This window comes from Diachasmimorpha longicaudata, chromosome 13, assembly GCF_034640455.1.
Source record: "Diachasmimorpha longicaudata isolate KC_UGA_2023 chromosome 13, iyDiaLong2, whole genome shotgun sequence".
NCBI classification, from domain to species: Eukaryota; Metazoa; Arthropoda; class Insecta; order Hymenoptera; family Braconidae; genus Diachasmimorpha; species Diachasmimorpha longicaudata.
This window is the reverse complement of record NC_087237.1, coordinates 5,241,383-5,257,806: the sequence shown is the minus strand read 5'-3', so window position 1 is coordinate 5,257,806 and position 16,424 is coordinate 5,241,383. Positions and strand designations below refer to the sequence as shown.

At 40.7% G+C, this 16,424-nt stretch overlaps 2 protein-coding genes across 7 annotated transcripts in view; both read right to left on the bottom strand.

Annotated features, from left to right (window-relative positions):
* Nucleotides 1-3,469, bottom strand: part of LOC135168359 (N-alpha-acetyltransferase 15, NatA auxiliary subunit) — a 34,999-nt gene extending 31,530 nt beyond the window's left edge. Inside the window, exons 1-5 of one of the 2 annotated variants that reach the window (XM_064132436.1) lie at nt 2,723-3,469; nt 2,403-2,554; nt 1,708-2,055; nt 425-1,555; nt 87-300 (exon numbers count right to left, since the gene is read on the bottom strand). In XM_064132436.1, coding sequence (XP_063988506.1) covers nt 87-300; nt 425-1,555; nt 1,708-2,055; nt 2,403-2,405 — 1,696 coding nt within the window. In that variant the 5' untranslated portion in view covers nt 2,406-2,554; nt 2,723-3,469. The remainder of the gene's footprint in view (nt 1-86; nt 301-424; nt 1,556-1,707; nt 2,056-2,402; nt 2,555-2,722) is intronic. The other variant, XM_064132435.1, reaches the window with a different exon arrangement.
* Nucleotides 3,470-4,021: 552 nt separating this feature from the next.
* Kug (kugelei) overlaps nt 4,022-16,424 on the bottom strand; it is a 158,065-nt gene continuing 145,662 nt past the window's right edge. For 2 of the 5 annotated variants that reach the window (XM_064132427.1, XM_064132429.1), the window contains 9 exons: nt 16,029-16,200; nt 15,720-15,944; nt 15,528-15,551; nt 14,626-14,862; nt 8,445-14,392; nt 7,870-8,203; nt 7,389-7,529; nt 7,000-7,146; nt 4,022-6,850 (listed from right to left, as the gene is read on the bottom strand). In XM_064132427.1, the coding sequence (XP_063988497.1) occupies nt 6,306-6,850; nt 7,000-7,146; nt 7,389-7,529; nt 7,870-8,203; nt 8,445-14,392; nt 14,626-14,862; nt 15,528-15,551; nt 15,720-15,944; nt 16,029-16,200 (7,773 nt within the window). In that variant the 3' untranslated portion in view covers nt 4,022-6,305. Of the gene's footprint in view, nt 6,851-6,999; nt 7,147-7,388; nt 7,530-7,869; nt 8,204-8,444; nt 14,393-14,625; nt 14,863-15,527; nt 15,552-15,719; nt 15,945-16,028; nt 16,201-16,424 lie in introns of those variants that run through there. The other 3 variants (XM_064132431.1, XM_064132428.1, XM_064132432.1) reach the window with 3 other exon arrangements.

Sequence of the window (16,424 nt, the reverse complement as noted above, 5' to 3'; positions counted from 1 at the left end):
ACCACCTTGACGCTCACGAAAATAAGAGCCCACGAGAGTACTATTCGAACTCTTCGGGGAAATAACGAAATAATTGAATTACTCACCGGTGTCGATTTCCTGGATCTGCGTGGGGTCGGGCAGAGGATTGTCGTGGAGTCGGAGGTAAACGTCTATTGCACATTTGGCAGCTTTGAAGTAGAATGGATGTGAACGAAGTACATCCTCTAACCTCAGAAGGCCAATGTACGAGCGAAGTGTCATTTTCCTCATGCAGTACGTGTGGAAGTCAAATTGATCTTCGATTATCTCCGAAAAATGCTGCAAAATAAAAATTTAGAAAAATAATATATCTCAGTTTCAAAGGAATTAATATATTAATTAATTAGACATTAAAAAAAATAATAAAATAGTTTGAATTTCAAAGGAAAATGAAAGAACTTACTCTGTCAACTTCATGGCATTTTTTCAAGGCATCTCCATACTTTCCCAATCTCTGATAAGCATTGGCAGCCTCAGTCTGTATCCACATGCACTGCATTTCATTAAGATTCTCCATAGGTGGTACCCCCTCTCGGGTAAATTTCCCACACGTTTCCTCGGCCTCCTTAATTAAATTAGCACGCAGCATGTACTTGGCACACTTGGAATTGATATACCGATCGGCAGTGTCGAGCTCCTGAGCCTCATCAAGCCACTTGTATGCATCCTGTACATTGCCAGCGTGTTTGTAAATGCGTCCTTTGGTAACAAAAAGTTCAATGAGAGTGGGTGTATGTGACAATGCAGCATCAATGTCATAGAGTGCTTTCTCATGATCACCCAGGTAATCATAATGCTGTGCAAGATAGTAATATGTCCACAGTAATGCTGATGCCGGTTCACGTGGATTGTCCTCCTCGGCGTCACTGAAGTGTCCATGTTTGTTCAATGCTGCTTTGTACTCCTGCAGGAGTGACTGTATTGTATCAACTTTTTGCTGATCCGTGTACAGTGATCGTAAATTGACAAACAGTGGTGGTACACCTTTGTGCAAACTCCTTCGTAAATATTGATCGACTAATTTCTTGAATTGTTCACCACTCGCGTAGTTTAATTGCAGTCTTCTTGGTGCTAGTGCACGTGGAAACAGTTCTTCGTATCTTTGGAGCATCTCGAGGGTATCCTCGGGCTTCTCGTGCTGCTCGGCTTCAGCCAGTTTAGCATAGTAACTCGTATTCTCCGGATTTATCGTCAGAAGATCCTTGTACACCTGGACAGCCTCAGCGTACTGGGCTAGCTCCAGACGGAGTTTTCCGTACGTCTCCTTTACAGTGATTTTGTCACATATTTGATCGCTGTATTTGTCCAAATGCTTGAGAGCAGCTTCACTGTCACCTGACTCCTGGATCACCAGGTTTTGGTACAGTAGGAGCTCACTGTGCTCGTAGTCGTAGCAGATCATTGGGGAGTCACGGAACGTGTCCAGGATCTTCAAGGCTGTCTCGTAATCCTTCAGGAGGTGATATGATATTGCGAAGCCGATCCACGAGGCTCTCTGGGTCGGTCGGAGCATAAATAACTGGTATCTAGTGTCCTGGAATTTATGATGAAGTTGTTTTTCTAATTTTTGTTTGATTGTTCCATTTTTTCACTAACTCAGAAAAATCTCGACTTGTAAAACTATGTTCAATATTTATTCCAGTTATTTTTCAATCAATAAATATTTTGAAACACATGTAAAATTACCTTATAACCATCAAGATCCCTCATTTGTATTTGAAGCAACGACAAATCCCTCAGGATCTGTAAATTATCCTTATCCCACTTGAGTGCATTACGATAACACTTGATGGCCTCATCGTATTTCTTATCGGATCTCTGTAGCAATCCGTAGACGTGCCAACAAACGTGTGACTGTAGGTCATTTCTCAAGCCCCTGCGTACATGATCATAAGCCTCCTCTTTTCTACCTAAGCAATTGAGGGTGAGTCCCTTCATCGCCAGGGTCTCCCCATGCTCTGCGAATTTTGGATTTGACAGAATCTGCTTTGCAAATTTCAACCCATTTTTGTACTGTTTGTGCTCGTAGCATCTCTGTAATTGAAATTCTCGATTAATCAGTATTTTTATACTTCAGAAATGGGAATTAAGAGGTTAGGGGTAGAAATTATGTCAATCCCGAGAAAATTACAAGTCAACCATCAATTTTTCATTTGTTTCTTCAACGAAATGTTCAATCTCACTTCGTTGAGCATTTCAGTTGGTTATTCATCATGAATAATCATTCATGACGTGGAATAAAGTTCGTGGGAGACTTCGGGATGCCGAAGCTAGGTTATATAGGGCGAGAATAGTTCCTACAAGATTTAGGGCAATTTTTTCCCCTAATTCACTTCTTGTACTGAAAATAGGGCTTCATAGTTACTAATAAAGTAAACAACCATGTAAAATCATCACAACAACAGTCTGAAGGTGATAACCCAGTGTTCAAACCTCAAGCATCAATCATTGAATTAAGATTCACGTATGAAGGCTAATGATTTAGGTTAAGAATTGAAAAGCATCTCTCTCTCTCAAAGTTTGATGAACTATTCTGCAAATAAATTAATAATCATAAATGTTATTTTGTATCTGTAGCCATAGAAGTGCTTCATCATTAGACCTTCACAAATATGCCCCGAACACCGGGATTTTTTCAATGGTGTTGGAGAGAGTGGGGCGATGTGTAAAAACATGTATTTTCATTGGCTTGGTTACTCACCAAAATTCGCTTAAACAATGCATTCTCTTTTGGTGGCAATGGATTGCTCGATGGCATTTTTCACACTAATGTACAATAATTCAATTATTGAAGGTGAATACACTGTTTTGTAAAAACACCCACGACTATTAAATCACCGTAGATACACACAATTTTTTTTTTATCAAATGTTTCAACCCACAGAAAACCTCGTGGCCACTGAACGCGATGAAGTCGATCACTTCGATCACGTGATCATTTACCACTGCACACACTGACAAATCACAAATGGGTGTTATGGACTTGGTTATGTTCCGGCGGAAGTCGAGAAGGGGGATGGGGGGGCTTCACTGTAGCCCGGCAAAACGTTTGATTGAATTTTGGAGAATTTTAACCTTGATATTGTCCTTGGGGTTTCAATGATTTTGCAGTTTTCTCGCTGTGACACTGGAGTTTACTCATTGATTGGGGGAGAAGCATCTGCAGGGCTTCACATAGCGTCGTTTTTTTTTCAACCTAGGGGAGAGGCAATTGTCGTGGACTTTTACGGTGTTCTGGCTAGTTCGGCATAACCTTCGGTGTAATCACGCCGATTTCCATTGTCGATTGGAAACGACTGAGTTATCTTTGTTTTTGGGCGATTCCAACTGGTGAGGTGATAATGAACGATTGGGGGGTGAATTATGGGGAAGTACTTTGTACTTTGTTTTTTTGGAATTACGTAATAATAACAGTTTCACGCAACATTTAGTTGCGGGCGTTATTCCCTGATTTAGAGTCGCGTTTCCACGAAGCGGCGTGGCAAGATGGCGGACGACTGCGGGGAGAGACGCGGTCCGATTGGACGAATTAGGAAACGGAGTTTACGCGGGAATTTCATTCTTTTTTGAAAATTAAATAACAATGCAGTTAATTTTATTAATTAATTTCTTGATAGAATATCACTTGAGAACATTTGCAGTAGTGACAAAGAGTATAGGGGATTGCTACGCCTATGGAGCGGTCACCGCAAAAGTTAGTAGCGGTGGCGCATGAACTACGATGGTGAAGGTGCCTGTCGGTAAGGCATTACCTCGTTCTCCGGGCAATGCCTTATTTGCTTTACCATGCGAAGGGAAGGCAAGCATGCGGGGGGAGGAGAAACGGTATGATCCCAAATCCGGGCCCGTTTTGCTCTAGGAGGCCCAGGAGCCGAGAAAAACGCGAAAAACGGAAAAATCGACTTTAGAATATGAAATTTAAAAAAATTAAAAATGCGTAATTCTCTGATTGTTCAGGGGAACATTAAATACCTTTAGTCCATCAATAAAACACCCACTATAGGCAAGATTCACTTTGTTTATTACAATAGTCTGATATTGTACAAATTAATTTAGAGCCTTAATAAACAATGAAACTTCACTGACATTCCTCATCTCCATTCTCATTATTTTTCAATATCGATATGTATCCTATGTTCAGGTCTATCTCGGAATGATTAATAGGAGTATTCAGTAGTTGTACCCATTTTTGTTGCCATTCATGTTCATAATCTAATGACTTTATGATAAATACATTCCATGAGATGATAGATCAAGTCGATGCGATAAAAAAAGTTGTGATTCATGAAACAGGGATTATATGATTTGTCAAAACCATTGGAAAACAGCGAGAATGCACAGCATCGACTCTTTCATTAATGAATATGAGGCACATTCACTCATACCTCGGAAGTGAGATGATTCTGAAGACTTTTTCTCTTTTAACAATTCGTCACAATATAATCACTCAAAATAATAATCCTCGAACACGTTCTGACAATAATTTATGTTATTCTCATTAAATCTGACCGCACAACTGGGCACTGAATTTTTCCACAGTTCAGACAGACTCGTTGATACAATAATTTTCTCAGTTAAATAAGAACTATACAACTCTCTCTCTTTTCTTGTCACCCACCTCGCCACATTCTAATATAGAATAAATTATCTAGAGTTTCAATTGCATCCACAATTGCTGTGTCACTCTGCAAAATCAGTTAGAGAGGCACGGTCATGCACTTTACTCATTTACCATCGGACTATTAACATCTCTACACCATATTTCACCTCATCTCTACATTGGTCAACATAAAAATTCACCCTGCTCATTGTTATGATTAATGTTAATGCGGTTTTCACAATTATGCAACCCCTCATTCCCTCCCCTTGCCACCCGGTAGATTCATTACTTCTCAGCGGATTTTTCTATCAAGTAGAAACATAAAATATTGTTAATAAAAATATCTGTCTGAAACCGCATGAATTCTCTCTTCGAGAGAAGGAAATTAAAGCTGCCCCTAGGGAAATAATTACACCTACTCTTATGCAAAACGATATTTCGATAAAAAAAGGGCATTAGAAAAATTGTAGCCTACGGAGTCAGTGTTTAACTCATTATTTTATGGCATTTAAAATATTGGCAGTTCAACGTTGACATTTGTTCGTTCATTCATCAGATGGTGCAGTGATATAAAAAATGTGAAAAATTAAGAGAATGATTGCAATGCAGTCTTATCGAACAAGTACATTAATAAATGATTTTCTTTTTCGAAGTAACGTGGTCGATAATGTAACAATAATGAATATATCACTGGCAGCTAGTAAAGGGTAATGATTAAAAAATTGATATTGGAAGGAACTCATTGTCAATTTGACAGTAATAGTGTAATTATTAGATGCTTCATGATATTTAGATTTTTGCCCTTTTTATTATAATATATAAAACCTTGCAATACCTTAACGCTTTACGATTACTATTATGATACAAGTTATATTCAGTTTCCTCTTCAATAATCGTATAAACATTATTATCATCACAGTAAAAATATTTTTATTTACTCTCATTATTTATATCTTTCAAACTATCAACTCGTGTTCAATCGCACAGAACGGGTGCGTTTTTTTCCTCACATCTCTCATATTATTTTTCTCATTATATATTCAAGTTATAAGCATAACTACACTATAAATAATCCAATTATTCACTCTGTTATTGGTAATAGTTTAAGTAGTCCATCGGTTCATTTACACACAATCGAAAATAAAGTCAAGTTAATTGTTAGCAAAAATACAATTAAAGTCACCATATTCGTACTAATTTCCCGCCCCATTGGAATTGCCATTCACGTTGCATTGAATTTGTTATCCACCAAAACAGAAAAATAACTAGAGAATAATAAATTACCAATAGTTACACTAAACAATAGTCATTGGTCTATGGAATTTTTTTTCCTTTGAATAACGAATGATTCCACATCGACAGCCGAATAAACAAAATTTTTATCGTGTTTAAGTACGTGTCGGTACCTCCTCACTCATGGAAAATAACTCACGCAGTTTTCATGAAAAAAATATTAATGTTAAAAATGAATTTGGGAGTTTAATCGGCAGTATATTGAGTCGTTTCAATAATTCAGTCTCTCATGAAGTAGCTGCCCAGCAATAATAAATCTACCCTACAGTCATTATCAAATTTGATATTTACAAAATTGCATATTGACGAATACAATCTCTGATGAAAAAATTTTCATCATCACGATGTAATCAATAGTGTTATGAATATTTCTATGAAACACTAGCAATTGTCACACAGATGTTTGTGTAACACCATTACCTGATAACCAGATACGTCCATTGCTCTTCTGCTCATTAATCTCATACTCTGAGTCATCAATTTCACAGAGATTTGTGGACAGATCGCTGTTACTCGTACCACCGAGCAGTGAATTTCTCTCCTCGAGTGTTGTTATGACAGAGCCCATCTCGTCTGTCTCATCGCCTTTACATCTGTTACGTCTTATGCTTGGAAAACCGTAAGGCACTACGTCGTCTTCTTCCTCGTCAGATTCCAGTGTACTAAGGCGGCCATTGAGCGGATTAATCTCGTTCTCCGTGTCCGTGTGTATATTGTAATGTGGTAGATACGAGTTTGGATGCCTGAGGTAGCTCTCTGTGTCCTTGTATTTGTATTCACCCTCACCACCACTGTCCAGTGGATTAAGTCGTTGTGTTTCGGGGCAGTTATAGTGCTCGGAAAATTCTGTACCGCATTCTGAATCGCCGATGTATTCTGATTCTTGGTCTTCGTTGAGAGTTGAGATGTCACGGGTTGGATCTACTGGACCATGCACTGGTGGAAGAATAAGATAATGATTCAGTCGAAGGGTTTATTTCCCTTGGAAAAAAACCGATTAAAAAAATTATACAGTCGGCAATGAGGCTTGACGACAAAGATCAATAATTATTTATTTTTTTCGTATTATTTTTTTCTCAACTCACTCGACGGTAGCTGATGAGTATTGGACTCGTTACTCTCATTGCTGTGGAAGCTCGACGAGTCTGGAACTTCGCTGCCAGGTACCTCTGTGATATTAGGAAGAGGATTCTGACTCGGCCTGACCCAGTCTGAGCAGTCCCAGTGATACCCTAGAACGAATTGAACAGACCAACTGTACACCAACACTCAAAAATCATGCCAGCATATACAGAAAAAAAGAGAGAAAGATTGCACAGTTGAGTAGACAGTGATAGAAAAAAAATCACAGAATCCATTGGATAACGACAGGCAAAGCGACCGATGTGCGCAATAGTACAAAAGCCCTTCTACTCATCTCCCCCGTTGATCATTTATTTTCCAAACGTTTTCATTCTGCATTTGGTCCACTTACCACCGACAATACGAGGATCATCCTCAACAGACGATAGGGAAGCTACTGAAGTGCCACCTCCGTGAGGTATCCGTCGTGTTGAATTTAGTAGAAGTCCTCCAGTGGTCAGCTCTGGTACCACTGGGCTCGCTCGTTTCAGGTCTGTTAGTACACACACGACACACCTAATTGTTAATAATGTACTTGTTGCCACACCCAGGCACATAAGACTTAATGAATAATCTCAGATGGAGAATAAAATGTTGAAAAAATTGTCTTGAGATAATACTGCGAGATGAACGAATGACATTTCTTCAGAATGAAATGAAAGTGAAATGAAAAGCTACGATCGATGCATGCCGCAAGCAAAATTAAAAAAGTATAATAAGAAGCCGCGTATTCGTGAAAAATTAATCTAGAATGTTGATTAGTACATTTGTATAATTTCTCTCGTATTATTGTTTATTCATCACATTTTTTTTTCATGTATCACTCTACTTACCATTTTTAATTTTAGCTGTATCGGTGATAAACGATGCAAGCTGCATCTGTTCCTGCCAAGATGGCTTGTGAAGGCTATCCGTATCACCTCCAGTTGCATTTCCACCCACTGGATTAGCTAGTGTAAGGGTTGGATTGGGCACTGGGGTACTTCGATTGAGATTTCTCAAATAATCGGGGGGAAAATTTTCTAACTCATCCCCAGCGCTCCCATAACTACGCAGTGTATCGAGATTATTGAGAGCGACTGCTGCTGAATTGCTGTATGCCGTTGGCTCGTTGTTGGAGCTTGGGGTATAGGATGCGGGTCGGGGAGGGCATTGGGGAGGTTCTCTCTGTAAAAATATTAGAAACAAAAAACCAAATCACACAAACTCCATCATCAGAGAGTAAAAACTGAAGAAATGAAGAGAAATTGTCTGTGAAAAATGATGAAAAATATAAATCGACAAAAAGCAAAGAATAATTTGCAACTAAAACGACTCGAGCTGCATCCTGCGACAATGATTATGGATGATATTACATGCTCGAAACAATTCTAGACACACAATGATGATTTAAAATTCATATAATCACCTGTATGACCTCCAAATTGCTCAATTTGGAGCTTCGCTTGAACTCGTGATCGTTAGTTCTCGCTGAATTCAAGACAATCTGTTTTCTCGTCTCATTATTGATGTTATTAGCCCTCGCTCTGCTCCTCTTATTCCGGATTTTCCTGTACGTGATGAAGACGATGATGATGAGAAAGATATTGGCAACGAGGGCAATTCCAATCCACATCAGCTGTTCCCTGGTGATGTTAAAGTGCTCCGAGATACTTGATGTGGAGAAAACAGGACTCAGGCAATTTATTCCTGTCATATTAGGGGGACATATACACCTGTAACTTCCAATCTCATTGACACAAATACCACCACTGCTGCACGGATTATTCTCACACTCATCGATATCGGTCTCACATCTTTCGCCAGTGAATGCTTGACACTTGCAAATAGGCCCACTGTTACCCTCCTCACATATTCCCCCATGAATACATGGATTTGGACTGCAGTATCTACCAAATTCACATCGTTTACCAGACAAACTCGGCCCAACACAATCACACGAGTAATCACCACCTTCCGGCAGTGGCTTACATCGTCCACCATATAGACAAGGCGATGATGCACACGGATCAGTATCGATTTCACAAGCTAAACCCGTGAATCTACCGTGACACTGGCATTCATATGTGTCACCATCCGTCTCTCTACAGGTTCCACCATTCTGACAGGGCTGTGAGCCACATATTCCAGGTGGAATGAGTATCGTAGCAGTATCACAATTGAATTCAACGTTGGCAAAACGTTTGAGTACAGCAACACTGCTTGCTCCACTCATGTGCATGGGCACTGGTACTTTTGATATCTTTACGTCATCCATACATCCAACAAAGCCCCTCTGAACATCCTCAAAGCCCAGAATTGATGGATGCTTGCGTACCTCAGCACCAAGATACAAATCGTCAGATTGTAAATTCAGAATGTCATTGATACCAGGAGCCGAGCCATGGGCAACGTGTTTACCATCGACAGTGAGTCGGGCCGAATTACTTTCACGCTCCAGTTGTATCTCATGCCACTGTCCATCACTGATGAAAACACTGGTGACTCTCACGAGTCCCTCACCACTGCCCAAATCAAATTTATACTGTGCAGCTCCATTGACAATCTCCAAGATATTGTAATCGATCTTCCCCGAGGCATACATGAGATTACCAGTTGGCTGGACAGTTCTCACCCTCAGGGATAGGCTCAAACGATCCTCAATTGTCTGTCTTATCTGGGCTTTATCGATTTTATAACGTGCATAACTCTTGCCACCGAAGGATATCGGATTTCTCGGTACATAACACGACTCGTCGTGACACTTGGACATATCGATGTCGCAGGTAGGCCCTGCAAAGCCCTCGGGACAGAGGCAGGAATAACCCACGGCGGATGAATCGGGAGTGCAAACTTTGAAGGATTGACACGGATCACGTGCGCACTCATTAACAACAATCTGACAATGATCACCAGCATAACCCTCCTTGCATGTGCACTCGATTTTGTGTTTGTGTTTGGGTGATACAAAGCTCATAATCTCACTGGATATCGGTGTTATCTCGCCCTGATCGAGTACTATCCTCTCGTGACACTCGCCGTAAATACACTGGCCCTTGTTACACTTGAATCTCACTATTTCCTCTACCACAAGTTTCGTCGACTCGAGCTCCTCAACATGCTGATTAAGAGCCTCGCGTACGCTCTCGGAGGTGTAGTAACCGGGCCCACCGAGCAGTGGATTTGATTTACGTACAGCGAAGAGTAGGTCGAGATCATTGTGAATGACCTGACGCACCGTTCGGGACTTTATCACATTTACGTTGTCGTCCGTGGAGGCCTGCACCCCAATGATAACAATGTCCTTGAGACGGCAATTCATGGCATGCCTAACGGTCCGGAGGAAACCCTTTCGATGACTGAATATAAAATCCTCCGGGCTGACGTCGCGGAATCTTATAATCACCGAATTGTCGAGCATCTCCTGGGAGATGAGTTCGACGTCTACTTTGACGATTGCGTGGGAATGAAATTTACCATCCGAAACACTGACATTGATACGATACTCGCCGACATCGGGCATTGGTGATGCTCTCAGTGTTCCATCTTCCTTGTCAATCTGGAAGAGATCGGCGTTGCTGGCTGATGGAATTAAACTGTAATGAAGCGTGTCATATTGATCTCTATCACTGGCATGTACTCGTCCGATAACACCACCGGGATACTGATCAATGTATGAATTTATCATGATATCGAGGGGTATTATTACCGGTGGATATTGCGACTCTTCGATTATCTTCACTAAAACCCATGCGTCGGAGTACAACGGCTGACTGCCATTATCAAATACCCTTATGTGCAGTAAATATCGATCCTTGACTCGGCTATTAAATTTCATAGCTGTCCTTAGAGTTCCATCCTGCTCGAGTCTGAAGGCGTCACCCTCATTCCCCGAGCGAAAATCAAACGTATATGGTTCACCATTGGGGGCAATATCAGCATCAGTAACCACAAATTTAAGAATAGTATGACCTAATTTTTTATCCTCTTGCACAACAGCTGTGTAATTTAGTTCACTGAACAATGGTGGATTGTCATTAGCATCAGTTATTTCGATATTAACGATGACTGATGTTTCAAGTGTAGGCTGACCACCGTCTCTGGCATGCACCTCTAGATCATAACCAGATATTGCTTCACGATCCAATTCACCAGAGACCGTTATAATTCCCGTGCGTTTGTCTATTTTAAATTGTTTCAACCGATCTCCCCGTTCAATGGAATATGAGATATTACCATTTTCATTGCTATCCAGATCGTGGGCAGATACTCTTGTAACTTCATCCCCAACTTTGGCGTCTTCTCTCACCGCAGAACGATACGACAGTTGATTAAAATTTGGTGCATTGTCGTTGCAATCAGTCACGGTAATATTGACTGTTGCGTAGTTTCTAAGTGGTGGTATGCCACCATCAATCGCCTGTATTGTTAGAAAATAATCACGAGCTCTCTCGTAATCCAGTTGCTCAGCAATGGATATAATACCAGTGTTATTGTCAATATGAAACTTTTTATGCTCGTTACCGCCCACTATTGAGTAGTAAACCATGGCGTTAACACCAGTATCCTTCGACACAGCCATAACTCGCGCCACTTCAGTGCCAACTTGATCGATTTCAGGAACACTAGCGAAATACAATTTGGTAACAAACTCAGGGGGATTGTCGTTTATATCCTGAACATTAACAATTAATATTGCGGTACTGAACAACTGAGGTGTTCCCTGATCCAGTGCTTTAACTGTTAAATTGTACATCTCTTTGGTCTCTCTGTCCAGGGGTTTAGCCAGTGTCACAATACCACTGTCCGACGTGATCAAGAAGTGTCCATTCGCTGAATCCACAAATTCATACCTAACTTTACGATTGATACCGATATCGTCGTCGGTGGCGTGTACTTTAGTAACGAGTGTACCAACTTTAACGTCCTCAGGAAGTGCTGTACTGTAGGAAGACATTGTGAATCGCGGTGCATTATCATTGAGATCGGAGATAATAATTTCCAATTGCGATGAACACTCCCAGTAGGATTTATCACGGTCCTGTACGTGTGCCGTGAGGGAATATTTGGACTGACTCTCTCTATCCAATTGTCCAATTGTCTTGAGTACTCCAGTGTCCTTATCCAGTGAGAATTTATCGTTGTGATTGCCATTGTTGTCGTCTGTCAGATAGAACCGAAGTTTTGCATTAGACTCGTCATCATAATCGGTGGCAAGAACAGTCAGTACATAAGTACCCGGATGGGATCCCTCCGATAGAATTTCTCGGTATCTGTATCTCAGACAATACGGAGGATTGTCATTAACGTCCAGTACTTGGACTATAACTTTGGTATCGAATACAAATTTTCCATCAGTACCAATAACACTCAATTCGTATCTATCAATTGTCTCTCTGTCCAATGCCTTAGCCACATAAACTTCGCCAGTTGCCCTCACTTGAAACTGAGATCGGGGATCTCCTCCGGTGATGTAAAACTCAACGGGCGTGGACAGATCAATATCTTTGTCAACCGTCACTAGTTTAACCACAACAGTACCAGGAAGTGCATCTTCCTTGACTGTTGCCTCGTACCTATCATTCACAAATGCCGGTGAATTGTCATTATAATCCTTCAACTTGACGTGCACCGATGTTCTGGCAAAGTGTTTTGGATTACCGTTGTCCGTGGCAACAACCTGAAATTTAAATTCTGGTTGTTTTTCTTTGTCGAGTTGTACGAGTGTCGATATCCATCCGGTGTAAGCATCCACTGTAAATACATTTGCCAATTCACCGATGTCAGTGCCAAATGAGTACCTCACTTCACCATTATTTCCCAAATCCTCGTCGTGCGCTATGACTTTGATAATTGACGTTCCTTCCTCGATGTTTTCAGCAAGAGTAACTGTGTAAGGATTGCTCTCAAACTTCGGTGCATGATCGTTCTCGTCGAGCACTTGGAGAGATATTTCCGCTAGGGCTGTTAATGGTGGACTCGAATCGGTTTCCGCTAGTACAGCAATCAAGTGATTATCCTTCAGCTCTCGATCTAGATTTCTAACCAGTGTTATTTGTCCCTGTTTGTTTATGGCAAATTCCTGAGTCTGATCATCACCGGATAGAATTCTGTAGTTTACGGTATTATTTGTCAATGTTTTGAGACGAGTTATTGGTGTGCCTATCGGTGATGCCTCGGATATAAAAAACTTGTCCTCCTTCCATTCGAACAGAGGTGGTACATCCACAGGGCTCATTACGTAGACACTGAAGGGAACGTCTGCATGGTGGGGCTTAATACCCTTGTCCGTTGCACGAATGAAAAATTCAAACAATTGATTCTCCAGAGGTGCTGCATTCTTCAGGAGAAAAACAGCTCCTGTGTCTGGATCGACTCCGAATAGTTTCTTCATCTCTGAATTCTGGGGCTCGTAAATCGAGTACTCGATCTTCGCCGACTCCTCGTCGTCGACATCCTGTGCCTTCACCTTGGCGAATGGTACATTTTTCGATACATTGCTGTGTACAGATGTCTTGTACTCGCGGAGCAAAAATACGGGAGGATTGTCATTCTCATCCCCTACTTTGACTCTAACAATGACGAATCCTGATCGTCCCCCGTCGTCAGTCGCCATGACTGGAATTTCGTAGAATTTTTTTGTCTCTCTATCCAACTTCTTCTTCGTCATAATCTCCCCCGTAACTCGATTAATGTCGAATATATCGCGCATCATCGCTGAGGGAATTGAGTAAACCACGTGGCCATAATCGCCAAAATCTTCGTCTGTGGCGAGGACAGTGGTAACTAATCTTCCTGGTAATTGATTTTCCATAACTGTGATCTCAATCAGAGGATTTGCAAATTTGGGATTGTGCCTGTTAGCTGGTAGTATTTCAATTTTAACGCGTGTAAAACTCGTGTAAACGCCATCAGTTACCGATACATTCAGCATTGTCAATTTCTGATCACCAAAGTTCTGCATATTGATCAACGTTATGATTCCCGTTGTCTGATCAATACTGTAAGTCTGTTGTTCATTGCCACCAACAATAGTGTACGTTAACTTCTCATCGACAAAATCTGGATCACTTGCTGTCACAACTGTCACAAATTGACCGCGTTCAGCATCCTCTGACAGTGAACACGTGTACGACGGCTGCTCGAATTTTGGGGGATTGTCGTTCATGTCGATGACAGTGATCCAGACATGTGCAGTGCTTGAGAGGGGGGGAATGCCACGGTCTGTTGCAATTACCGTGAAGTGATGAGAATCATGAGTTTCATGGTCGAGTGATCTCTTTAGGAGGAGTACACCCTCCTTTGGATCAATGTGGAATAGATCGTTGCTGTTTAATGTATCGTTTTGTATCGCATAAACGACCTCCTGATTGATGCCTGTAATTAGAAATTAAGGGGGAATTTAATTTCATGGGTAAATGATCTCTCGGTTGGGTTTGAAATCGGTTGGAATTGATGATAAAAAATAATCGACATTTCAAGGATACGGGAAAAACAAATATTCAGATTTCACGCGTCTAAAAAACCACATTTATCAACTACGAAGGATTATTTCAGAATCGATAGAAAATTTATTGTTCAGACATTAGGTATTTTTATAGACTTATTACCAGTGTCGTTGTCTCTCGTGCTGACAGTGAGAATTGAAGTGCCAAAAGGTGCTGCCTCCGAGACTGATATGTTATACGAGTCTTGTGTAAACTCTGGTGGGCAATCGTTGACATCCTGAACGAGAATACTGACAAGTACTTCGGCGTAAACACCCGATACACTGTCTGTAGCACGTACTGTTAGTTCATACTGTTTCTTTAGCTCGTAATCCAACTCATCCACAACGTAGATTGTACCTATTTCGGAGATTGGGAAGAAAAGCACATTGTAAACCCGAAAAGGTAAGCAGTGAATGACCATTGAATTGTCGGTCTTTTCGTTCATTTTGAATGCACTAATGAATGCCTATGTGAGTATATATTTTTACTATCGAATATGGATGAAAAGGGGATTGGATATATGTATGGTGTATTTTGTACAAACAATGAGAGGTCCGTGAATGGAATGGATTTACATGAGTGCTCAAATATCTTGTGTTTATGCACTCCAATGAAAAATATAAAACTCCATGAAATTTCCAGGCATTGATCAAATAAAGCGACAATTTTGTACCACAAAAGCTGTGAATACCGCCTCTGGATGTTCATTTGTGAAAAAAAAAAATATATTGAAAAATTGAATTTAGGATATTTATGTACCCATCTTAATGCGAAAATCATTTGCATGCACAATGGTGGATGATTATCTACGGATATTAGTGACGCTGATGGTAGTTAATGAGGGCTGTTATAAAGAGAGAAATAAAATAAAATAGCGTGCCTGATAAAAACAAACTTCTCAATTTTTTGAGATAAAAAAAAAAGGTCATTTGTGCGTAATAGATGGCGACAGCTAAATAAAATTTACAGCAACACATATAGCAGGCTGATTTAACGAGTCTGTTGTTTTTTTTTATACTCACAGGGACCATTGTTATTGTCGGGGGCTGCGAAACAGGTAGATACAACAATACTTTAATTTCGAAACTTGTCAAGCATTTATTTTAATGGGTTTTGGGGGGGGGGGGCAGCTGGGGGTGGATAAGAATTCGAGGACAGAAGGGAAATACAGTCTCATAATCTCTAAATTGATCTGCAATATGATTATCACTCACCAGTGTTAAAGTTGAGGGCAAACTCCTCGAAGTCGTTGCCCTTCGTGATGCTGTAGATAAGTTTGCGATCGAGATCTGACTTTGCTTGAATAGACAGTGAGAGTGGTGTGTCAACCTCGATATTCTCAAAGACATCGTCCGTGTAGAACTGTTTGTCGAATGTTGGCATTGATCGATCAATCACTTTAACATTGACTGGTACCTCGATGGAACAAGGTGTCAGGCCTTGGAAGGTAAGAAAAAAATTACTGAGTGAAATGAATGACTTCGACGATTGATAAAGCAGTGATAAATTTGTCAAGCACTTACCACCGTCATATGCAGCTATTGTCAACTGATACTCTCGATTATGACCCTCCAAATTCTGTTTCAGTGATATTTCACCAGTTTTCCGGGATACCTTGAAGAGTTCACCGTGACCCTTCTTCAGTTCGTATCTCACTTCGCCATTGTCACCGCTATCCATATCGATTGCGTGGACCTAGGCGCGGATCCAAGTTTTATTAGTAAAGTTTTAGAGGGGAGATTGGGGATTGTCACAGTAGTTTCAATAACACCCCACCCTGGGAATAAATTGGGCCAAAAAATGAACGGATATCAGGACTTAGAGAGATAAGGATTGTTTCCTTAACGATATTTTAAAGTTTCTTCTTCAGATTTTACTCCGTGAGAATCGATTTACGGTTCGGCACGTGATAAACATGA